Below are 27,435 nucleotides of genomic sequence, written 5' to 3' on the forward strand. Positions count from 1 at the left end.
ACAATGTGGTATTCATTTACTATTTAGACGCTCGGTGGCGGAGTGGTATAAACCCTATCACATGAATGAAATATCCCATTCATTTAGAATCTTTCGACTGATAAATTAATGCTTAGACTTATGGTACAGTAACACTGAAATTGGAAAAATAAATTGAAGAATATTAAAATGGTACGTAATTCCTGAGCTGATTCGGTTCTTTGTGCATGTGCAATATGTGTCACGAACTGGAGCACCGCAGCTGGGCTTCTGTCATATATATTTCTGCACGCATTTTTAACCCCACTTGCGCACGAACTGAGACATTAATCTCGTGCTACACAATCTATGATTGACTTACGATATCATATCAGTTTTAATTTGTCAATATAAATTATCAGTATCTCGATCACGTGATTTGAATGGGTAATCAAATATATCAGGCAAAATCGATTGCCTAGACCAAGTGTGAAGTTCCAAACAACTTTGAAAGACTACTTCTCTGTTAAAGCTATCAGTACAATACGTACTCTGATCTTTTCTGACTAGCTAAGGAAACTAGCCTGCATCGTGAAAATGGCGATTGGGCTATCTCTGCTAGCATCATTCATGAGTATTTTGCTAGTGTATGTGTCGTCTGCTCGCCCTCCGCATATCGTCCTCATAGTGGCCGATGATTTGGGTAAGTAAATGTTGCTCTAAACACAAGTATGTTCAGAACAATACGTCTTGGTGATTTTGCCGTCACATTCACTTCTCTAACCTACACCCCGACCACTCCCACCTATCCCGACTCACGCTCCACTCAACGCCCCAGTTCTACTTTTCTATACACCTAGGGTATAGGTCAAAATTATAAAATCATTCTGCATTAACGAAATTTCTCCAATCATCTACAACCTTTTGTCCTTTTATGTCGTTGAAGAAGATTTATCATATATAGTTAACACACATTATACACGTGTTTTGATATCGAGCCCTTTAATTCTACACAATTAACACATTATGCTTGTGTTTTGATATCGAGTTTATTTACCCAGCACAAACAGCACTCTAGTTTTTACCAAAAAAGTAAGAAACTACGCTTTAATAGAGGAAACATAGCTGACATATTTTTATCGGTATGCCCATCAAGCGATGCAATGGGGAGGGGGTAAAGCAAGAAGGCAAACGTTAAATATTGTACGAAAGAATTATGTTGTTTTCCGCCTGAGAATGTATAGGAGATGGTGCCAAAAAAAAAAAAAAAAAAAAATAACGCGTGATAAAGTAAAAACGTTTCGTGGTGACTTGAGTACCTTTAAAATTAGAGAAAAACAAGCTAATTTAGAACTTTAGTTTCTTCTGTGACAAATATATAAGTAAGCATTTGAATGCAATATTTTCGTGTTCTATATTCCAAAAGCAAGAACGTTTGAAATGGTTTGGTCGTTTTAATGGTGTTGTCCTTTAATGGAACAAATATCCATATGTTGCAATTTAACATATTCATCTCTACTTTTCTTTATCACATTAATTTTTTCCAAGTCATTTCCAGTACTAAGATCAATCACATTGTCTACGTTGTGTACCATCTGGCTGTGCTAGTTTTTAATGGCAGGTCATTGATAGCAGGTCATCAGTAGCAGGTCATTAGTACCAGGTCATCAGTAGCAGTAATTAGTAGCAGATCATCAGTAGCAGGTCATCAGTAGTAGTCATTAGTAGCAGGTCATCAGTAGCAGTCATTAGTACCAGGTCATCAGTGGCAGTAATTAGTAGCAGATCATCAGTAGCAGGTCATTAGTAGCAGTCATTAGTAGCAGATCATCAGTAGCAGTCATTAGTAGCAGGTCATCAGTAGCAGTCATTAGTAGGAGATCATCAGTAGCAGGTCATTAGTAGCAGGTCATCAGTAGCAGTAATTAGTAGCAGATCATCAGTAGCAAGTCATTATTAGCAGATCATCAGCAGCAGTCATTAGTAGCAGGTCATTAGTAGCAGGTCATCAGTAGCAGATCATCAGTAGCAGTCATCAGTAGCAAGCGTGTTTATTTGCATGGATTATATAAGAAAAAGGTCCCTTTAAGAACTAATAACAAACCACTAGAAGTATGTGAGTGTTCGACAGTGTGTAAACAAAATCGTTTCATCCGCCCAAGTAACCTCGACATCTGAGAGGTGGGGTAGAAAGATAAATGGGACCAGGCAATGAAGAATCTAAATAAATAATTCCTACCAAATTGTATCTGAACAAAACTGCAATTTGTAGACTGACAGAGACTGACATTAAGCAGGAATGAATAACTGTTTACCAGCTCCCTTTATATACAAACTGTGACCTGTCCTATCACGCAGCATTATATTATGGAAAAGTAATCATTTTATATTTGGGGATTATTCACCAAGTTGTGAAGAACGTCGCTCCCAGAAACGTCTAAACTATTAAAAACGGTTATGCCTTGAACTTAAATATTAGAAAATATCTTGTTTATTTAATATAATCATTGCACAAAAAATCAGGTAGGCAAAAACTACTTTTTCACACACATAATTAAAGTCGGTACACGACATAAATTAAATATACATAATACCTCCCATCATACAGAAAAACAGAGATTTATTCAATAAAGCTTATCCTACTATACTAAATCATACTGTACTAATTAAAATTAGATAGATACACATCTTATGAATGACACAAAATATACATAAACCAAAAGTACCTATATACACCTGAGAGTGTATCTGCAATACTATTATCTTTCCGTTGATGTGCCTAATGTCAATGTAGTATTCCTGTAACATCAAATTCTACGCCAAGAATCTCTGATGTTTGTTTTTCATTTTTTTAATGGAGCGAAGGGTGTTGTGATCACTGTAATGCAATAATTGGAAAAGGAACTGAACTAATATATTCTTCAAACCGTTCCAAAGCCGGTATCAAAGATAAATATTCCTTCTCGATTGTGGAATATTTTCTCTGGTGCTTCTCTAATGTTTTAGAAACACAGCATACTGGATAGACAGCATCATATTAATCTTCTATAATTAATACCAAAAGAACCCCTATATCGCTTGCATCAACATACATTTTAAATAATTGACTGAAGTTTGAAGCTGAAAGAATCAGTGTGCCTTTAAATATGGCCCTAGTTTATCAAAAAACTAAGACACCTGGTAAAACCAAAGCAATTTTGATTTCTTCGTCAACAAATTTGTCAGAGACTCGGCAGTTGAGAAATTTGAACAAAATATCCGATAATATCCACCCTTAACGAAAAAAAATTGCATCAGGTGCTTTTTACTAACAGGCACTAGGAATTCTGAGATAGCCTTGACCTTAAATTCTACAGGTGTACCTTGTCCCATAATATGGCCTATAAAGGTGATACAAGGACGGCCATTTCACCTATACCTAAGTTAAAAGTCAAATTTACATCAATGAGTCGATCAAAGATTTTCTGAATGGTTTCCATGTGATAGTTCCCACGAATTGTTGTGGTTGACGTTTTACATGTAACAATTATCCAGACTAGATGTTATTATGCCAATTTTAAGCGGTGATATTGTTGGAGAACCTTTAATGCCAAATGGCATAACATTATATTGATCCAACCTTTAATGCCAAATGGCATAACATTATATTGATCCAACGTTTAATGCCAAATGGCATAACATTATATTGATCAAGTCTATCTGGAGTTGCAAATGCTGACATTTCTTTTGCTTTTTCCATGAGTGGAATTTGCCAGAATCCTTTTCCAATTTTGTGACTGCAATTATCTATTCTTGGTATTGGAAATGAATCTGTTTTGGTGACACTTATAACGTTTCTAGAGTTAGTATGCATGCAGAATGTGTTGGCTTGTTTTGGTCCCAAAATATATGGTGAACTCCAGTTACTTGGTTCTATAAAATCATTATATATTGAATTTTTCTTTTTCCAAACATTCCTGTTAAAGAGGAATCATCCTATAAGGATGCTGTTTCACAGTTGTAGAATCTACAATCCCGAAGTTATACCAGATTGTATTTGTTTGTGTTGGAACATTAGGAAACGAGTGGCCATATTCATATAATTTCATTTGTGTTCCCGTGGTTACAGTTGTGAAAGTTTCTGGTCCATATTTTTTAATATTTCTGAATTCCGAAGATTCATTAAATCAATGTCACTAAAGTAAGGTGCATTCCATCGTTTGCATCCTCACTGCGTGGGACTGGTAAAACTAAATTGATTGAATAATTAACTATCCTATTTGCACAAAATACGCCTTTAAGTAATCTATATGACAAAATTGTTTGTATTTCCGCCTTCTAAAGTGCTAATGATATAATTTAGGTCATTAGCATTCACTTTAGCCCAAAGAGATGCTCAAACTGATTCCCTATGTATTTCTGTCATACCTTAATTTAATTTTAACTGCGTAAAGTGAAGGTTATTTCTTGTTAGTTCTCAAGCCTTTGACAAGTTCTATTTGAAATCAGAGACAAAGAAATATGACCAAATCATATTCTTCAAAATGAGATGAAATCGTTCCAAAACCGCTTGACTTTCGATGTGATAGGTACAATATTTAAACTGTTGGGTGCCTAATCTATTCATAACTTTGTAAGAAAATTTCAGTCATTAATTTGACATTTGATCAGATTGGACAGATTTGGGAGGGCCGACAAGTGCGAAAAAAATCTTTATCAAAGCTTTTCTGTTAGTTTTAGTTTTAATATTTCTTAAAGGAATTGCCTCTGGAAATCTTGTGGACGTACACATTATGGTCAACAAGTATTTGTTGCCTGACTTAGTCTTTTACCATTGTTTTAGTTTTAATATTCCTCAAAGGAATTGCCTCTGGGAATCTTGTTCACTCACACATTATCTTCAACAAAGTATTGGTTGCCTGACTTTTTAGGTCAACAGTCATTCTGCTAAATGGTTCGTCAGATGCAGGAATAGGCTGCAGATGAGCCTTGGGTATCTTCTGACTGGGCTTTCTTATCATTTGACAAGTGTGACAAGATCTAATGTACTTAAAAACATCACTTATAAGTTTCGAAAAAACAAATGATTCGTGATCTTGTGAAACAGTCTTATTGACTCCTCAAAGTCCAGCCATGGGCGTTACGTGAACTAAACTAAGAATTTCATGTCGGTATCACCTCGGATTTGAGTACACATCACCAGCGGCTACCTCAGGTGGTCTCCATTTGTTCTAAGGACCCCATTTTTAACAAAACAATAAACTGCGATTTGTGTGGCTTCGGTTTTACTAACAGCCATCTGCAACAAAACGGAGATCACAGGATCTTGTTGCTGTTCTACAATATGTGATTTTCTTTTGTCACTGTTCCACAATCTGTGATTTTCGTTTGTCACTCTGATTAGAATAAAGAGAATTAGTAGTACAAGAGGATCACAAAAATACAAACCTATCGATTGACCAGCACACGCATCAAAATCAAGCACTTTTTAATCCAAATAAGGCTTGTCAGTTACAAGTGTATTAACCACACCCTTCGCTAGGCCACTGCTTAGTAATAAATGAAAACCCTCGATACTTAAAGAATTCACTGCTCAAAGAGTCACTGGTCCTGAGACTAAGTCTGAGGCCAAATCGACATAATCGAGGGGAACATAAACAAAGCTACACTCTACTCCCTGCATACGAACACTATTACTAGAAGAAGACTTCTCAGACACAGGCAAAGCACCCGATAATAAAATTCTTGGAGAAGCTCGTATGTCCCTAAATGTTTTATTAGAGACAGGCTTGGTAGATTTCACTACTAAATTATATAGAATCTTCGACACAAATGGTTCATAATTCTTCATCATAAAATCAGGTTGGGGATTGTCTGAGCCAACCAATATGTTACTTTCAATATATAACCGTTATCTTGACCTCTTTGACATATCACTATTTTGAATAGCCCTACCATATTATGTTGCTTATTTTGCAGCCTGTACCAATCAGAAATGACGTTATCTTCCTTTTCATAATAATTGGACATAGTCGTCATAGATTATCCAATTTTATCAACCGTTTGACTAAGCCCAACCTATCAAATGATTGTTGCTTTTCCCTTGCGAATTCGATATGAGGTTTTCTAGTTTCTTTTCTACCATTCCTAAACCTTTGTCGGTATCATTTTATTACCTTTCAAGATACATTGCTTACCCACATCATAATCAGCACTATGCTGTACCACAGTGTAGACTTGACAAGCTTTTCCAATAAGTACACTTTGCAACAATCAAGTCTTCAGTAATGTTCCCAAAGTGAAGAAATTATTTATCTACCTATTTTTCCTAAAACGGGGGGTCCTAACCTAATATTTCTGGTAACATCAAAACCTGTACTTGTGTTTAAATGGTAGGGGTATTTTTCCATTTTCCTGTTCCAATTCGTTTAAGCTGTATGTCATTTCACTTTGCTCTTTTTGCATTTGCATTTGTATTTACCTCTTCTTTTTCTGTCTGCGTTTGTAATTTCTTCTCTTTTTCTCGATGCCTCTTCATTTCTTCTCTCGTTGTCTCTGTCTATCTGTCTGTCTGTCCGTGCATTTGTAGTCCTATGTCATCTCTGCCTCTCTGCATTTGTATTTCTTCCCTTTATCTGTATTTTTTCTCTCTTCTCTTCTCTCCATCTGCATTTGCATTTGTCTCCTCTTCTTCTTTCCGAATTTTGATTTCCAAATTCCTTTCTGAAGCTGCTTTGTTGATTCCAATTCGATCAGAGCTTTTTAATTAAAAGACTGTAATTTTTTAAAATTTCCTCTCAAAACCTGAGACAGACTAATTAATCAAACCCAAATGACTATGATCCAAACTTTCCATTCCCACCAAATGCTGAACCAAAATATTCTTTTTTTTTCTTGCCTTGTTAAATATGTTATTACCTTCGAAATACCATGTCTGGCAAGCTCAAACAATTTATCCTTTTTCATTGACTCTAACTCCTTTTTAAAGACAATATTTTAATATCTCTGAAATGTTTTAAAGAAATTCAGATCACGGATAATTCCTCGCCATTTCTTTTACGACTCTATAGTCGTAAACTATGCAAACGAAAGAAGCGAAACCACCAAGTTTTGTAAAATCATGACCTAATTTATTTTCTTATATATAAATACTAAAATTCAATAGACACGGTATTTTGAATTAAATGCCAAAGAGTCCTAAACGTTCTATCACAAGTCCACAACCATATACTCTTCCGAATGAATTCCAATAATCTGGAATGCCTTGGTGTACCAAAATGATGTAATCCATAATTTATTTGAATGAGTTCTCATTAATCCCAAAGTAGTGCTTTAGTCCTACAAGTCAATGAGGACTTTGTAATGGCAATGAATAATTTGCTAAAATAATCACGTTTAAATTATAAGTGAACACAACTGCAAACTCTGATCATAGATTTCCAAAGACTGATATTAAAATGGAATTGCCTTTGGACAAGACTATTACTTGGTATGTCTTTCCATTTCGTTTCCAGCCTTTGTGGTGGTGGACACAGAGGAGGAGGCAAGCAGCAATCTCTACATCCTCAGCAATTTCTATATTCATATTTATTACCGTTGGGTCTTCAACCTTAGCTTCTGGACCGTTCTTGATAAGGAGATTCACGTCTAGCATATCTATTTAGAGTATCTTTTTTGCAATCAGTCTCGTTCTTGCCTTGAGTCGGTTGAGTATGGACTAATTGTTTCAAATTTCCTAGTCAATGCGTGACAAGGTTACTATATCTAAAACTGCATTCATGGCACTGACGGCGATTTTGTCACCATCTATCATATCATGGCTTGACAACATCAAATGCTTCTCAAGAGTATCAATGATCTCATGAGATTGCTAATAAGAAATATTTCAAGGATGTCAGGAAATTGATAATGGGAATCATACAGTCATTAAATTAGCTCGAAATGTCTTAGTTTGTAGCCTTATATCCATACATTACATTTCTATTTATATCGTTACCAAATGAAATTGTAATTTATCTAGTCTGCTTTCCCATGATAATGTACTTCTGGTTTCTGCGTACAGGAATTATCAAGTGAAGTAAATATCTGTATTAGAATCATTACCAATCGTTGTAATATAAATTGTAGAAATCCTGGCAATGTATAAACCGTTAAAATTTCTTATCTAGGTGGATTCTTATTGTGTTACCCAGTTATTTCTTATCTAGGCGGATTTTTTATTGTGTTACCCAGTTATTTCTTATCTAGGTGGATTCTTATTGTGTCACCCTGTTATTTCTTATCTAGGTGGATTCTTATTGTGTTACCCTGTTATTTCTTATCCAGGTGGATTTTTATTGTGTTCCCTGTTATTTCTTATCTAGGCGGATTTTTTATTGTGTTACCCAGTTATTTCTTATCTAGGTGGATTCTTATTGTGTTACCCTGTTATTTCTTATCTAGGTGGATTCTTATTGTGTTACCCTGTTATTTCTTATCTAGGTTTATTTTTATTGTGTTCCCTGTTATTTCTTATCTAGGTGGATTCTTATTGTGTTACCCTGTTATTTCTTATCTAGGTGGATTCTTATTGTGTTACCCTGTTATTTCTTATCTAGGTTTATTTTTATTGTGTTCCCTGTTATTTCTTATCTAGGTGGATTCTTATTGTGTTACCCTGTTATTTCTTATCTAGATGGATTCCTATTGTGTTACCCTGTTTTTCTTATCTAGGTGGATTTTTATTGTGTTACCAAGTTATTTCTTATCTAGGTGGATTCTTATTGTGTTACCCTGTTATTTCATATCTAGGTGGATTCTTACTGTGTTAGCCTGTTATTTCCTATCTAGATGGATTCATATTGTGTTACCCTGTTATTTCTTATCTAGGTGGATTTTTATTGTGTTACCCTGTTATTTCTTATCTAGATGGATTCTTATTGTGTTACCCTGTTTCGAACACAGTTCACAGTCACAATATTCAGCTTTCACCCAACACTTTTAAAGAACACATTTGTCTTCTGTAATATTTTTCCATTTTTGACATGAAAAACATGAGAGAACCTCCAGTATGTATATGCGAAAGAATGCTAAGAATGCATGAATCAGGAATGTTTATTTTGCTTTGAGATGATTCGTCGTGTTCTTGTTCAGATTTGCGGGTTTGCTGTTCGACTAGTGACGCATAAAGTAGCGGTTTGATCTCCCTCTCAATCGAAAATAGCTATTCTGTCTATTATCAGCATTCTGCTTTTTGGTGTCCTATGAAGACGATGTATGTATTATATCTATTAACGGTCTTTCGGCTTTTGGTGACCTATGAAGACGATGTTTGTATTCTGTCTATTAACGGTCTTTTGGTTTTTGGTGTCCTATGACGAGGGTGTTTATATCGTGTCTATTAATGGTCTTTTGGTTTTTGGTATCATATGAAGAGGGTGTTTGCCTCTTGTCTTTCATAGATCTTCGGCTTTTGGTGTCCTATGAAGACGATGTTTATGTATTCTGTCTAATATCGGTCTTTTGGCTTTTGGTGTCCAGTGAAGACGATGTTTTTGTATTCTGTCTAATATCGCTATTTTGGCTTTTAGTGTCATATGAAGACGATGTTTGTCTCTTCTGGGAAATGGAGATATAAGTAGATTGTCTGACCCCTAAATCAGGCAATACTTTCATTTATTTTGTTCTCTTTACTCTTTCATTTCCTTATCTAATTATGTACCCGAATTCCGTCCGATGTAAGGAGTAAGATCATGATTGCATTAGAATAATCTGTACAATCACTGCCTTCCGTATCATACAAATAATAGTGTGTTTAAGTATTGATAGTCGTCAGTTATTGCTACTTGGTCCAAAGGTTTGGTAGTCAAGCCAAGTATTCGTCACATTTTGAAGAAACTCTCAAAGTTATTAACGTTTTTTCAAAGTGTTAAAAAGCACACCAAGAGTTCGTATTGCAAACACGTTGTACTCAGCCTCATTCTTGGGACTAGCTGTCTTGAAAGGCACATTTATCTACTGATTTCGTACTCCTTCCGAACAAGCTGGAGCTACGACCAAAGCTATCCATATCAATTTAGTAATAGAGCCTCTCTTCAAATTGTCCCTATAATTTTCGTGTACTGCAAGAGAGATTCTGCACTTTTTCTGAAAGTGTGTAAATTTCCAGGAATTGGTCAGAATATCTATTTGGTTTTACTCCAGAAGAATACCATTATTTGTTTTAAAATTGACTGTCAAAGCATCTTCTATGAATCTGTCTCCAAGATTGTTAAGTAACCTGCAACTTAGTCACTTTACGTAAATATTTAGTGTACGGGGTCGGGGACAGAGTGGTAAAGAAGTCAACTAATGACAATAGAAGGAAGTCAGTTCGATTTGGATTCAAATATTTGGTCATTTAGATTGCATACAGCCAATGTAGTGCCTGTTAAACCACCAGAAAGTACACCCAAGTCCTATTGCCTCGACCAAATTTGAAGATATCTTTAAGATTACATTTAAGTACACCTAAGTCCTTTTGCCTCAACCAAATTTGAAGATATCTTTAAGATTACATTTAAGTACACCTAAGTCCTTTTGCCTCAACCAAATTTGAAGATATCTTTAAGATTACATTTAAGTACCCATAAGTCCTATTGCCTCAACCAAATTTGAAGATATCTTTAAGATTACATTTAAGTACCCATAAGTCCTATTGCCTCAACCAAATTTGAAGATATCTTTAAGATTACATTTAAGTACATCTAAGTCCTATAGCCTCAACCAAATTTAAAGACAAATACAGTTCCAGTGCTATGTATTTCAATAACAAACTAAACATCTAAATGTAGTACACGTAACTGCGTACTAGTCAAGCTGAATTATGTAAGATGAATTCAAAATAATCTTTTTCAACATTTCTGGTGTACAGTTAAGAGTACCAGCCAACACGTAACAAGCAAAAAGGTTTATGATAATGTCATATCAGCTTCTGCACCGAGACAATCAATGTCTCAACCAAAAGAAAAAACAGCCTGAAAGTGGAGAAAAACAATAATGTGTTTTATTTTAGACATGCTTCATTGACTTGGTTGTCTACATCTGAACATCTGAGTTGACAAGGCACTTGAAAGGCGCGTAAAAGGCACATTTCATGTTTTACACATATTTCGTTTTATGCATTTCATTTTCTCACAGTTAAATTGTTTTCGTAAACAGACACACTGGACTGTATTATCGTCGTCATCTCACATAGTATCATGCAGCTGTGGTAATAAAACGATTATTGTAAGCCATATAAACAGACGGTTGTTACTAGTATATTTAATCATCACATAATTTAATTGCTTCAATCATAAATGACCCACAGGCTCAAAATCTATTCAAATCATACTTTCATGCATTTTGAATAAAGACCCCACTCTGATCTATAAAGGAAAGACTATTGAAAAACAGGCTGTGAGAACTGACTAGAAATGCACATATATAATTTAACTTCGTTGTTGTTGTTGTTGTGGGTTTAACGCAATTTTTCAGCACACGATAGGCTATGCATGGCGGCCAGTATTAATAATGGAGGAAGAACCCGGGAAAACCCCGGGAAAAACTACCGACCCACGAGAAGCTACTGGCAAGCTTTCTCACATATCCACATTCGCCGAATCCTAGACTCGAACCCACGCAGACAGAGGTGGGATAGCAGTGATCCGTAACGGAGGGCGCTTTAGACCACTCGGCCACTCGGGGCCCCATTTAACTTCGTATCGAGACACTTAAAGTTATGTCAAGTTGTAGATATCTCAATTGGGCAACTTTTATAACTTTCAATTAAAAAAATTAAAAATCTTAATTGTTAACTTTCAAAATATAAAATGATAATGTTTGGAACATTTTTAATCACAGAGTGTTCTGGTTTATGATTTTAGTAGTAGGCTAAAAATGACGATTCTTATTATGGTATTATTGACTTTATTCACTTCAAAATTATTTACAGTCCACAGTTTCCAGTTTAAGAAAATTTATTTACAGGCTGGAATGATGTCGGTTGGAGGAATCCTCAAATGTACACCCCCAATCTGGACAAACTGGCAAGTGCTGGGGTCATACTCAACTCCTCCTATGTACAGCCTCTCTGCACACCGTAAGTACGGAAATTAAAAATCTTTCATTTAAGTCCAGTCTCGCTGCTAATGGAATGTCGTCAACGTTGTATTGTAGTCACTGCATATGATACACTGTTGTATTTACTCGGATTATCTCTTGTGTGGGTTGAAGTCAACTCAGTCCTACTAGTGGCTGAAATCTCTTCTGGTTTACATAACCTGAATCGATTAATTATATAACTCTTCTTGCATGAGGTTCCAATCAATTGTAGAGTTGTCGTTGGCTAGCGTTGTTATGTTTTAATTTCCATTCAGTTCGATAAAACAAACCGATAATTCAACATAAAAATTACCGCAACAAGACCGTAACCGTTTAAGGCCTTATTTAGCAGATTAATGGATGGGTGTCTAGATATTAATGGATGGTGAATAGATGTATGTGTATATGTATGTATGTATGTATGTATGTATGTATCTATATATATATATATATATATATATATATATATATATATATATATATATATATATATATATATATATATATATATATATATATATATATATATATATATATATATATATATATATATATATATATTGTATAGATAGCTGTGTAACTAGGTATATAAGGTGGACAGACAAAAAGATAAGCATAATCATGTTTAATTCCTGAATTTTCAGAACTAGAAACTGTCTGATGACTGGATACTATCCCTACCATACTGGATTGCAGGTGATACACCTAACTTCTTTATTATGGCATGAACTGTTTTGGTGCATGTCCAAACACCGTTTTCATAAATTTTCCTCCTAAATATACGCCATGTATAATGTCTTAAAGAATATTAATACTACCAAGGCAGACAAGACATGTAAAGGAACCTCTCCTGATTAAACGGATGAATAAATCAGTATTAGACCAATCTATTTTAAATATAATAAATGTATATTTCATTAAGGTTGTGACATTTTTAGAGAACGAAATAGACTTGAATGTGCTGTTATACCTAATGGGTAATGATGAACTAATCGCTACCCTAAAAATAGCATCTAATCATTTCTAGAAGACAATGAATATATGCATAACAAACAGTCACTGAACAAGTTCATGCAAATTATTCTTATATAGAAATGATTTAATTTTATAATCACTCGCGTAGACCTAAACGATTATTTAGCAGACCGCATTCATTGCAGCATTCCGTAATTGTACCAGATGCTGCCGGATTTTTGCCTGCTAATTTTACGACGCTGCCTCAGAAACTGAAGGAACTAGGCTACGTTACACATATAGTGGGAAAGTGAGTATAAAAAAGAAATAAATAGACACATGGGTATTCTTTTGTCACTAATAGCTTAGAAATAAGAATTACGCAGAATGAGGTTAGTTTCACCACACGTAAGTGCTTGTAAGTCCGTCAGTTAGTTAATTCAAAATGGTGACTAAAAATATGAGGTTCTTTTGTTTGTTCAGTGATGCAAATGGTCAGTACAACAAAATGGAGCATATTTAAAGCAATATTTTTATTGCAGATAAACATGAACACATATGTGTTTGGAAATATTTGTATTAGCAGACTGCATAAAATACGACGAAATATATGATATTTTGATTTTCCATTTTCTGTTATTAATACTCCAAAGAATCATTTTCGAGTAAAATCCAGGAGACCTTTAAATTTTATGACTAAAACCATGTCTGATTTCGCTTCTTTAGAGATTTAAAATTTAGGCGAAGATATATTCAGTTTGTATCATACAATAGATGCCGTCATATTTTTTCTCCACTTACCTAATTTAAGATTTTGTTTTGCATGCCTTACTTGCGTTTGCATTTCTAAAATAAAAGCTAATATTTTATTATATACAAATGAATTGTAATGATAGCATGGGATCAGGCGTAGTTCATTTTATTTTACATAGATGGCACCTGGGTTTTTGTAATTGGAAGTACACTCCGACCTACCGAGGGTTTGACAGCTTCATGGGTTACTACAACGCAGCTGAAGACTACTACACGCATTATGTTGGTAAGATGCAGTCTCATGAATAATATAAATGATGACGTTTGCTCCTAGTAATTATCTGATAAATCGGTTTGAGAACTATCACTTTAATACCGACTTCCCATATTCAAATAAATCATCACTGTTTTCCAACAACGCTATAAACGGAAACGGAAATGCAAAATGCATATACCCTAGGTTTGTCGCAATATAAAATAATGTTGTGTTAAATGTACTTTTTTTAATAGATCTATAATATAAAAATGAATAGAAGTCTTTATGCTGACTTCATTTTTTCATTGTTTTGTGTGGGATGGAGTGTATTTGTGTCTGTGTGTGTGTTATTCCTTGCTTTTGACATGGTTGCCGAATTGCTTAGGTTGTTCTCAAACAACTAATATGGTACTGTTGTTCTTGATTCTTTCCGTTTTATTATCTTTGTTCTGTTGCTGTTTTATTTTCCCCCCAGTTATTTCCAAGATATAGTTTTCTGTCAAGCAAATATGATCTCTAGGGATACGGTTTTCTGGAAAGAATTTTATTTTCTATACATTTATGTTCTACATCTTCGAGGCACGATGAAGATAAAACTGGCAGAAAGAAATCATCTTGACATAAACCAGTATGACACAATAATTCAGAGTGTAAACGGTTATCATATCTCACCCGTGATTTGGTACGTTCTCACAAAGAGATGATAGTACCCAGGACATCTTGCCAAAAATTACGACAGTTTCGTTCAAAGTAGGTCTCCGACAACGTAGTCAATGGCCATGGTTAGTGCTTCCATTTTCTTTCTTTTTAAGGCACTGTTTGATTGGGCCATTTAAAACGAACATATTAGCAGGTACCAGCGTGCTCAGGCCGTTTGCAAGGAACATGTTACCTGTTGTGGAAATGTGCGTCCACTGTCATAGAGCCATTTAAAACAAACATGTTATCTTTTGTGCTCGTGTGTTCACGAAAACCAGACTGAGCTTCTCTACAAACTAAAAAGTAATCTGTCCATGGATGAGTCTTTTATAAGAATGACGAGTCGGATGGTGTAAATGAACATACATACATACATACATACATACACGCATGCATGCTCAACAGAAATTTCAATAATTTCATGAGTTTCTTTTTACAGGGACAGGATACGATTTTCGGTTTAACACAGATGTTTACCATCCTCCAGAAGGCGAATATTCAGCGGTAAATCGTGTTTATTCTTCATCTGAGAGCTAAATAACATTTAACAGGGGTATAGTTAGGGTAAAGTAATTCCTAATGCAAGTTTATTCAATGAGAGAAGGACGTTGTAGATATGCAGTCGCCAACTTGTTCGGTTCCATGGCGAAACAGGTACAAATGAAGTTTTGTGACACTTGGGCGTCCCTCTCATAGGGGCAGGGAAGCAATTACCCCCTTCCCTCCACCCAGATTTAACCTCTAAACATGATTTGTCCTACATCCGTTAAACGTAATAGCTGACCGCTACATGTTTGCCCCTTCCCTCTAAAATAATTCGCGAGATCCCCTGCGTGACAGTCCGGCTGTTGCATTGTAACAACGTTTTCAAAACGCCTACTATATAAACCTCTGAAAACTGCTACCTTCATTATCAATCCGGAGGTAAATGCGGAAGAAGAGTTTCAATTTTATGCAGTTAAATAAATTTGTGAACGACCAGGAGAATTTACGATGAACTTTTTTGTTTTCTATACAAATGAAAGTCTTAAAATCTCGCTCGATCTGCAACGATTGATCTTTATTTCACATACCTTTTAACGAAATTGTTTTATATACATTTGTACTTACAACGGTTTGTTTGGCAGAATTATTATATCTTACGCATTAAATACTGCCAATTTGTTCAGTATATCATGAAATGAAAATCTAGAGGTAGCAAGATGACAAAAGTCAATAAAAGACGTGTTAGATTTTATGTATCTTCTTTGTTTCAGAACATATTTGCCAACAGAGCCATCGACATTCTGAACTCCGTGGATCCTAAAAACGAATCCTTATTTTTATATTTACCTTTCCAGACAGTTCATGAACCTCTTCAGGTTTGTCTTACATTTGATTAAAAGAAGTGAAGCTTAAATACACACCGCCTGTTACACCGTTTGTTTTTATTTCGCCTTCAATTTAATTAAAAATTAAAGACTGAGAATTTACTAGAAGCTTTAGCTAAAAATATGTCTTTCGACTGACTAAAAGCGATAAGAAAAGATCCTCATAAAAGGATTTGCGTTGTCAATAATATTTGACTACTTTTCAACCATTAGTGAAATAAATACACTATAAGTTTTAATGTTGATACAACCTATGAATGAAAGATAAAAGAAACAAAGCAACCATTCGATTTAAACTCCCTCAATTATTGCTTACCTTGGGCATAATGATGATACGTCATCAAGTCCTTATGACCTTAACACTGTAAGAATAAAAGCCTTTGTGGCATTTAGAAATCGCCACTTACTTACGTCCTATATATTTTACAAGTATGCGACGGAAAAGGCCGATGACATTCCTATCGTATCGTACAGTCATGTGAAATTAGAAGAAAATAATTAAAAATGATAAAACCAACGAAGACTATACGACACATTTGGAAATCGTCAGCGGTTTATGATCTGCCGCAAATCACTTAACTGTGTGTCCGAAGGATAAAAAAATAATCACCGTCTAGTCCTTTTCTTTTTGTATTTGATAAGAGATGTCTGTGATCTTCAACCTGTGTAGATTTTCTGCATTTTTAAAAATTCATTGAGCTATTATTTTGGGGGAAATTAGTGATAGGATTTTATAACTCTTACTTGAGGATAGTTATTTAGCTAAGAGTAGCGCATGAAAGTGAATACGAACCTGTAATTTTTTGTAGTGATTTTAGATTGCATGGACCATTTCATGCTTAAAATATCAATTATTTTAAAGCATTAATAGTCTAGCAATTCAGAGGTGATTATCTTTTTTAACATTATCCAATCAGACGTCAAACTTCTGGAATCGAATCCGAGTGGTTTCTAATAACGGAGACTGAGTTCGTAGGTACGAAACCATCTAAATAAAAAAGTTCAACCCGTTTCCAAATTTAAAAAAAAAATATATGGTATTTTCTAACGTTTATTGGAGAAAGGTGAGTAGAGTACAAATATGGCAGCTATATGTTTGTCATCTGGGAAAATATTCGAATCAATAATATTTAGAGGTTCTAAGTGAAGTTTCAAACTTTGTAGTTTTAAAATTTAAGCATGTAAAGTTTATTTTTATATGATTGGTGGGTGAGCAGGGGGTGTACACAATGTTTTCGAATTATCCTTTTTATAAGACAAACCGATCTGGATTAATAACTTTCATAGGGTCAGTTAAAACCATAATAAATTAATGAGTTCTATTACATTTTTGTCTTCCACCGAATTTTTTCTTACATTTCTAGGTGCCTGAGAAGTACGAAAATATTTATTCCCATATTCATAATACATCCAGGAGACTGTATTGTGGTGAGTGTCAAGTAGATTAAGTATGAATGCAAACTGCTATTAATTTATATAATTTATTCATATACCGTATTTGGTTATGTCAGTTAAGTGATGGAATCTTTTCTCTCAGTAAATGAAAAAGCGTAGCGTTAGTATCTCAGACAAATTGCAGCGTCAATGTATCTAGCAAATTATAGCGGCAATTTATTTGACAAGCCATAGCGTCAGTATATCGAACAAATTAGAACGTCAGTTTATCCTACAAATTATAACGTCTGTATATCCGACAAATTATAGCGTCAGTTTATCCGGCAAATTATAGCGTCAGTATATCTGACAAATGATAGCGTCAGTATATCTGACAAATTATAGCTTCGATATATCGGACAAATTATAGAGTCTGTATATCTGACAAATTATAGCATCAATTTATTGGACAAGCCATAGCGTCAGTATATTCGACAAGTTATAGCGTCTGTATATCCGACAAAGTATAGCATCTGTATATCCGACAAAATTAGAGCGTCAGTATATCCGACAAATTATAGCGTCTGCATATATGACAAATTATAGCGTCAGTATATCTGACAAATTATAGCATCGATATATATGCAAGGCTGAATCAAATGTGAACCGTAAAATATGCGGCCTTATTTAGCAAGGATGCTTTGGTCAAGTTTCACTAGCACAGGCAACCGTGTTGATGAGAGTAACTTTGAGAAAGGAAAACTATGCATGTCGACAGGTGATTTATGTTTAACTGCAATAGAAAAGAAAGTTTCTAACTGTTTGTTAAGTGGTTTGAAGACAACTCGGAAAAATAAAGGTCTTTTGGCCAGTATCGCTGCCACTATGTTTGGTTCTATATTAGATTTATAAACTGTGAATTATCTAAGCTCATCGATTTACATTGAAACTGGTCAATTTTCAAAGTGTAAACTTTTAAGTAAATGATATCCACTTCTTGTTGTTTGATGTCATTGGGCATTTATTACAATTGTTTGACGAAATATAGGTGGTATATTCATGTTAATGGTCTCCATTACAGCAGGTGATACATGACACAGACATTTTTACTGAAGCTTAACATCGTAAGGTCCACACTTCATTTGTCACCAACTTATTTTGCCTTTTGTTAAATACTTTGAACAACTTTCTGTTTCCTAGGTATGGTCTCCGCATTAGACGAAGCAGTAGGAAATATAACTGCCGTGTTGAGGCAAAGAGGATTTATGGACAATTTACTTCTGATTTTTACAACGGACGTAAGAGATTTTTTGTCACCTTATTAGAAATTTTGCTTGTATCTCTGGGTAAATTTGTCACCCTCATAATAAGTATGTAGTTATTTTTTATGTTTCATAAAACCAGAGGCTGCAATTTTTGACTAGTAATGATCAGTGACAAAATACAAGTCCATCTATTTTAGTCTTTATTTTTCCATTGATTAATAAACAATTTTTTATTTAACAATTATTTAATTAATCCCAAAGTAAAGATAGAAATTCTTCTTTTAAATTTTGCATCATTCGTACTTGTATCATTATCCTATTATAATAGCAATGTACGTTGTAAATATCTGAGATGATCTTTCCTTCTAGCTAAATGCCGCAAATGTATTATTGATGGAAGGCAGTAATAAAAACATAAATATATCATTTATATAGATGTATCACTGTAAATAAGGAATTTCAAGATTGTCAAATGATCACGAAATATTAAACACACAAGATAAAAAATTAATGTTATTTTATGGCATATTCGCCAATTTATTATACACAATCACAAATAATTGCAGACAGTCAATTACATTTGCTAGAGTCACATGATATCCATAATAATTTTCAACAAAGTAAATAAATTTATATTTGCTAAAGTTTACAAAGAAAGATTTTAACAAATCATCCTCCTTGGAAGATTAGAAAAAATTATATATAATTTAATCTTACACAGGTTTTGTGCCCGGGTTAATGGACACTTGTATGGAACAAACTAAACAGCGCTCACATTTTTGCAATATAACTGACCATATTTCAGCATTAGTTACTTATTAAGAGGGCACCCCTAATTGATTATGGAATGCCTGAACGACTGGACTTAACTGTTAAGTCTAAATGGCCCAAATCGAAGGCAAGGACCACACCAACCACGTAGTCCAAGCCCTGGCCAGATTTATTATCTTGTCTTTCATTCTCTCTGCATGTCCTGTAAAGCAAAATGTGTGACGTAACGTGACGTCACCTGCTGATCTGAACCAGACCTGTCACTTTCATAAAATTAGACTAACAGGGTACGTACCATAGAATAGTGAAAACTATGTGACCCATTTTCAACCAATAGGACAAAGTTTTGCATTTGTTATATGCGTCCGAGTATAAGACCAATAGAGGAAATGCTTTCTAATAAATTAAATCCACTTCAGAGTGTTTATGAACCCAGCTGAGAATCCTATCACGTGACCTTTCTTGATATGTGTCTAAAATGGGATGCCACCTGACGAATTTATTCGTCAAGTTTGAACTTGTGGGTACTCTGTCCCATTTGTGTGCATCTGATCTAAGCAAGAGAGTCTGGCTGTTGTCACGGTAACCTTGCGTAAGAATTGATTAGCGTAAGTATACGTACTGTCCTTTGTTATTCTCAGCTTATCATATGAAATGTGGCACATATTTCCATAATGGTGTGTACATTCAAATGTAACAGTGCAAGACGGTTTTTCAATGTGTCCAGAAGAGTTTGAAACCGATTTTCATTGGCCTTCACCTTAGATAATAAATGCGTAATCATGCAGGCAGTGACTCTAAATTAGGCTATCACTGACGAAGTCCAGATCAAAACTTCAAACATGAAAGTTATCCTCCTCTTTTTCAAATATGATGATGGGTATCAACTGTAAGGCAGATGAAGTCGTCTCAAGCAACAAATTAAACCTGGTGTTCATTGTAGTAAGATGGCGATCCAGGAATGGCACAGTTACTGTGTGTTGATATTACATTGTTGATATGTCTGCCTACACTTTATTTCTGTGTATCTGCCAATTGCTGACCCTTGGCATACTTGGGTACTGCATCGCTAAAGCTTTTTGGATGGTGGACGTCAGTGTTGGATCTAACATTTCCAAGAGCTGCATCCGAATGTGTTACACGCTGCATGGCTTGTACCACATAAATGACTTTCTTTGGTGCTTTCTCTCTTTAATTACAGTAATCATCCTCATCCTCATCATCACCATTATCATCATCATCATGCTTAAAATGTGTTTCATTGCCTGGAGGTTTGTATGTTTAACAGCATATTCGCAAATTACTGGTTCTTAAATTCTTGAATTGTTCAATGGTATGACAGTTTTCGAAGCATATTGGTCTTTGCGTATAGATCAACTATTAAAGAAAACAAACATCTAACTCTGGGATCTAAGTAATAATATCTGGATCCATTATCCATGAAACTTGCTTTTCATGATAGTTGCTATTGGTGTAGGGTTCAACACCATTTTTCAGCACAATATATGATATACATGGCGGCCATTATAAATCGAGGAGGAAGAACCCTGGCAAACCCCGGAAAGAACCACGGAACACATGCAGACAGGGTGAGATGGCAGTGAGTCGTAACGGTGAGCGATTTAGACCACGCAGCCACTCGGGGTCCCTTTTCATGACAGGATCAATGTTATGTATAAACTGTATGGTGTGTAGATTAGTAACATCAGAAATCATGATGAAGACGGTATTCGTACCTGTATGCTATGAACAGTAATACTCTACACGTGCAACTAGTGGAGAAAAAACACCCTAGCAAACCTGTTGCACTGGTAACCTCTTCGCATTGTGCTTATCGATCGCGTATTACCTCCAAAACGTCAAAAACAACAGGATACAATGATCGGCACACTTGGAAGGCATCATGATGTTTGATCCATCGTGTGTGGTAACCATTGATCAGCTTACTTATTGTTCGTTCCAAATGAACAATTTTGTTTTGCAGAGTTGCTTCTGTCTTCGATAAATACTCGAATGTATTCACTAACTACAACTATGAACGTTGATCAATACAGGAATACCATTGTATAGTTTGTTTTACATAGAGTTTAGTCTTGTAGATTTCATAAACATGCGTTAAAAGTGAAACGTTAGCTCATGCCATTCGAAAAGACCAATCCCAGCCCTCGTGTGACACACAGCAAAACGGCAAGACGCCTGAATACTGCTGCTTAATTCTGAGACCTGCTTCTTTTGGATTTTCCACTCTTGTTTCATACATAAATAAAATTCAAATTTATAATTTAGAACGAAGCTGTAAACTTTAACGTGGACTTATATTTCAAAAGAACTTTATAAAAAAAATTAAACATAACAATACAAGTATTTTTCTTTCGTAAATCAAGGTTAACTTTGATCATGAGGTTTTAAGTTTTACATGAAACTTTAAAGTTCACGTGCCTTCAATGTAAGAGGGTCGAAACAATAACCCAGACATACATATAATAACCCAGACATACCTGTACATGAACAACGTGTAGCTCTTGATTTTCAAAGAAGAATCTTCACAACTTAATAACCTCAATGTTGCCAGCAAAGTAAATAAATAAAAACTTTCAGAACGGAGGGCCAACCTTTGCAGGAGCGAATAACCTTCCCCTACGAGGAGCGAAATCAACCCTATGGGAGGGAGGGACCAAGGGATCTGCGTTTGTTTACAGTGACACCTTGCTGAAGAAAACGAAGTATCTAAACACAGAGTAAGTTGAGAGCAAAATATATAAACACAGAGTAAGTTGAGAACAAAATATATAAACACAGAGTAAGTAGGCTTTAATTATATAAAGAGGAATTGGAATTCTTTTGTTGAATCTTCGTCTTCTACTACTACTACTACTACAGCAACAAGAACAACAACAACAATTACTACTGCTACTACAACTATTATTACTACTACTACAATCTCAGTTAGCCTGATGTTACTTGACAAATGGTCACTGTTTTAAAGACAAAATATATGATAATATATATTATTATATAAATTTTCTAATTTATCTATCTTCTGATAGTCTGAACCTTAGTCACTTATTTTTGCTGATTAGAAATAGTTGTGTTCGTTGTAGTTAGACAATATTACACTCGATAACAAAGTAAAGCAGTTAATTAAAAAAGTAATGAGTTTTTGTTTTCTTTTTACGTAAGTGTGGTCCGTTTTACGGTGATTCGTGACTTACTATCAGATACAATTTATTTACTACTGGTACTTCATATTGCATTTTGTTCGGCATATACAGATCAAAATAAAGATAGACAAAGTGATAAAATGGATGCTTGACTTCATTTTCATAATATCAAAAAAAACATTGTTTTCTTTTCCTTTATTTCATGCCCATGATTCAATTACATTTATTTATTTCACAGAATGATGCATGCAGTGGACTGGTTCCCCACGATATTGCACGTGGCTGGCGGCACGGCTGGTATCGTCTTGTATTTATTCTTTTGGGGAAGCAGCTGAATGTTTTATAGTTTATTTAACCGTAATATATTGGATTTTGTTTGGGTACAACACCCATTATTAAGTGCAATTAGTAAATGTGTAACAAAAATACTTAGCAAGTTATTCAAGTGAAATGACAGAGGGTTAGTTTAAACTGAAGGTTACAAAACTTGGCAAAATTAATCAATAACAATTGTGTTCTTTAATGCATTTTTTTTTTGCCGTAACAACACTGTAATATTATATATAAATTTGCAACAGTCATGAAGTTGTGGGTCTGAGAGTCCAGACCGGAGAAACTGTAATTTTAGAAGTTTGGATTATTAATCAAGCCCAAGTAAATTGTGTCCATGTTTGATTCTATTCTTTATAAAATTGCTGCGATTTATTGCCGTAATCTTTGCTTTAAAAGTTCAATGGAAAACACAGCCAGAAGATTTGTTTCTAAAGAATGTAAGTGTCTTTAGTCATTTGTTTAAAAATATATTTTATTCAGCATTTTTGTTTACACATTCTTGATTTTAAAACAAGAACATGGCTGGAGATCGTGCGACTTTTGAGCAGGAGTTTAATAATTTGTATTGATTGGTTCCAAAATACTTTACATTTAAAAAGTGAACGTGACTGATTCAGACTAAAAATTCATTCGCTAACTCAAACACAGGCTTTAAAAATTTTGTTGAGGGTAGGGATGGCGGATTTGTTACTAATAAACCTTGTAATTAACCTTGAAAACGTTGGCTAAAGAAAGAAAAAAAAATCATCTTAAAACAAAGTTAAATGTCGTGAAGATCTTGCAGCTGGCATGAGGCCTCTCTGGTGGCCTAGTGGTTAGAGTGTCCGCTTAGGATGCAGGAAGTTGCTGGTTCAAACCCTGGCCGAGTCATACCAAAGACTAATAAAAATGGTATTCATAGCTGCTTCGCAAGGTGCTCACCATTAAGAGATTAGTGTTAGGACTAGACTGACTGGCGTTAGGATAATGTGACTGGGTGGGGCATCATACTTCCTGTGTGTGGCATGATACCCCATCACTATAAACTGCCACACTGCAGACGTCTTAGCAATATGACTAAAAATAATTGTAAAAGCTGCTTTAAAAATTAAAATTACAATTCGTTTGTTCGAAATAACTACCTCTGGGTATGAATAACCTGCTTGTACAAAATAGCTAGTTCATGAAATTGGCATTTAAAAAAGAAAAACAATTGTTATGAAGATGATGGTACAAATTTATGATTTTCTGCGATTACCTAATTTAATTCCACACCCAACTAACACATAAGATTTGTAGAATTTTTCTCTGTCGATTTTAACACTTTACAGTTGTGATCATCAATTTTTTTTGGTAGTCGTATGTGATAATACTTTATATCCTTGTGTTTTGTGCGCATCGAATTGCGAACAGCTTACACCCATCTCTTCCGTCTAATAAGATTATATATTATAAGAAAAATGACCTCGGTATTTAGTCTCAACCAACCAAACCTCTCCCTTGGGTCTATGAGATTTCACTGAGTCACGCGAAAATGTGGTTGAAAGAGATTACAATATATAATTACATCCAAGCTAAGGCCCAAATAAAAATTAAGAGTTCTGATGGTCTATCATCAAATCATTGACCAATCAAACGTTAGAATAATTAGTTATCTGATTTTGAGTGGATGTATGTTTTGTAATCACGTGAACAATGAAAACTTTTTTTGTCAGAGTGTGAGTGTAAGCATGCTTTGTATTGTGTGATATGAAGACACGTTTTTGGAAATTGAATGCATCCTATACAATGCTGAAGACATTGTCTTTGCTACCTTTTTCTAATTTAGATGACGATATACATGAATTGAATATGAGTCCTGCAATAAGTTGGAATAACACAATTGTAATTAAACAATTTGTATATAATATAGATAAAATATCCTAATCGACTCACAAATATTTTGTTTTCTTCTTTCCATCAAAATCAGATGCCGCTATGGACGGAATGGACATGTGGCCAACCATAAGTAACAATAAACCATCACCAAGAAAAGAGTTTGTCTACAACATTGATGAAATTCTCCATAATGCCGCCATCAGGTGGGTGCATTGGTCGCAATCCTAAGGCAATACACTATCTTAGTGCTGTGCGTAATGCTGAATGTTTTAATTGCAAATTTCCATAATGTTTTTCATAATCATTTAGTCCCAAATGTTTGCATAAAAATATATTGCACATATGTGCATACATTTTTCTGACTTCACACATGGAACTACGCGTGACCAGATGACTTGGCCAAATGCATTGACAATAGTCTTACATCTGAGTAAATTAGTTTGATAAAGTCCCATCAGGAGTCGTATCGCATAATTTGCAAAAAGCGTAGAAAGATTATTTTTAAAAATATCACTCTTTAGAGTTGGTGACTACAAACTCATTGAGGGTAATCCGGGACATTGGAATGATTGGTATCCCTTGCCTAGCGTGAAAGAAGGACTTCCGAATGCAACAGCAGATGGCGCCACTGAAAGTAAGAATTGCATAGACACCTGGGCCGATCCTGAGTACCAGCTCTTTGATATCCGAAGTAAGTACAGAGCATTATTTTCAAAGCACATAGTTTCGACTAAATGGGCCACACATTCTTGTCTCTATTACTTTTCAACCAATTGTAATTCAATCACATTAGTTCATTTGTTATTAATTGTCTATTACAATAATGAAATTGAGACAAAAATTAGATTGGCTTTGCAGAAAATCCAGAACACTGTTTGTGCTTTTTTTTTGGACAAAGATCGAGATGGCTGACCTTCATTGTAATTTTCATCAAACGTTTTCATAAATTGATTTTTTTGTTGATATTTATGCAAATATTCGAAACTTCATCTTTATTTTAAATGAGAAAACATAGATAATTTGTATCGAGAAATCCTATAACTTATAGATGACGGTAGTGTTTGTTCTTTTATATGTTTGAGAAAAACACCTACCATAAATGAGTGACCCCTATTGCTTACGCATTTTCAATCTGATTACAATCAGATCTTCCAACTCTGCTCCATTTGTCGCGCTGTAGCACTTGGGACCATACAGCCTGTCTTTAAGAAGATTAAAAACATTACTTATTTTGAGTGAGATCGACAGATCAAAATACTTTTTTAAGTTATTGCGTAACTGTTACAGTGTTCTTTTTCGTTGAATAGATGATCCAACAGAACATTTTGACGTCTCAAAGAAGTATCCAGAAGTTCTGCAACAAATGACACAACGTCTGGCTGAATATAAGAAGTCGCTGGTTCCCGCCAATTTTCCACCACCGGATCCGAGTTCGAACCCTAAATATTACAACGGAACCTGGAGTCCGGGATGGTGTTAGGACAGCTATGGAATCAGTCATACTTGACCAAATCTTTGGATGGAACTTCATAAAACGACCTTTTCACATATATTGTGCTCTAATGGGCATTGCTATGGCAAAATAAATTTAAACATCTACCAAAAAAATCCAAATGAAAAGTGAATATATATATATATGTTGAAAATTAGAAACAATAACTTACATGACACGTTTTGTCTTTGTCTTAAGACAATGACAGGCTAAGACCTAATTTAACCAGTCCTTCTGCACCATTAGCATTTGGTACGTAGAACTAATACTAGTATGTATTAAGTATAAGTATTATAATGCTTATAATTATAAATACATAAAGAGCATGGGTCGATTACGATATATATGGTTAATGACGACAAAAGGCAAGAATAAAATTTAATCCAACGTGTCTCTTTTCATGACATGAAATTGTGGCCATCACTAAGGAGTTTCAATCGGTTTGATATAATTATTTTAATATCTTTACAAACATTTCCTGATTTCAAAGATCTGTAAACATGACGATGTAAACTGACAAAGGATTTCTATTGAAACTAAATTCAGTACAGTAGATTACGGAAGTAATTCGTCCAAAGAAATATATTTTGTTGAGGCGTTTACATAAACATTTCTTAATAGAAGTAATGATTTGAATAATTGCCAAATATTGCACGTCAGACATCATATAAGATCAAAGGTATAATTATTTCGTACATACATTGTCACTGTACATAATAGTCACATTATTGATACACAATGCACCGTAATTAAAACATTATTGTTACAATATGCACTGTTAATAAAACATTATTGTTACAATATGCACTGTTAATAAAACATTATTGTTACAATATGCACTGTTAATGAAACTTTATTGCTACAGTATGCATTGTAATTAAAAGATTACAAAATGATTGTAATTAAAGTTGTGTTGTATAATGATATGCATTGCAATTTCAACTATATAACTATAATATGCTTTGTAATTAAAATTATATTGCAATATGAACTGTAATTATATTTGCATTGTTACAATAGCCACAGTAATTTTAACTTTATTTCTACAATATGCACTGCAATTAAACCTTGATTGTTCAAATAACAATTGCAATTAAAACTTTAAAATGTT

The 27,435-nt window shown here is 34.5% G+C and overlaps 1 protein-coding gene across 1 annotated transcript; it reads left to right on the forward strand.

Moving 5' to 3' along the window:
• The first annotated feature begins 409 nt into the window (after nt 1–409).
• On the forward strand, nt 410–27,435 carry LOC149785607 (arylsulfatase B-like). Its single transcript, XM_089931216.1, has 14 exons — nt 410–661; nt 11,926–12,037; nt 12,684–12,735; nt 13,200–13,303; nt 13,926–14,032; nt 15,141–15,205; nt 15,958–16,062; nt 17,436–17,499; nt 18,646–18,743; nt 22,080–22,219; nt 22,881–22,939; nt 24,924–25,035; nt 25,354–25,523; nt 26,140–27,435. The coding sequence occupies exons 1-14, from the start codon at nt 556–558 to the stop codon at nt 26,310–26,312; spliced, it is 1,467 nt and encodes a 488-aa protein (XP_089787342.1). The 5' UTR covers nt 410–555; the 3' UTR covers nt 26,313–27,435.

This window comes from Sinohyriopsis cumingii, chromosome 13 (genome assembly GCF_028554795.1).
Source record: "Sinohyriopsis cumingii isolate HCF-2022 chromosome 13, ASM2855479v2, whole genome shotgun sequence".
In the NCBI taxonomy this organism is placed as follows: domain Eukaryota; kingdom Metazoa; phylum Mollusca; class Bivalvia; order Unionida; family Unionidae; genus Sinohyriopsis; species Sinohyriopsis cumingii.

Coding starts and splice junctions, on each gene's coding strand:
- LOC149785607 (XM_089931216.1), top strand. CDS start 556: ATGGCGATTGGGCTATCTCTGCTAGCATCATTCATGAGTATTTTGCTA. Junction 12,038..12,683: donor GTACAGCCTCTCTGCACACC/GTAAGTACGGAA, acceptor CTGAATTTTCAG/AACTAGAAACTGTCTGATGA. Junction 25,036..25,353: donor CTCCATAATGCCGCCATCAG/GTGGGTGCATTG, acceptor ATCACTCTTTAG/AGTTGGTGACTACAAACTCA.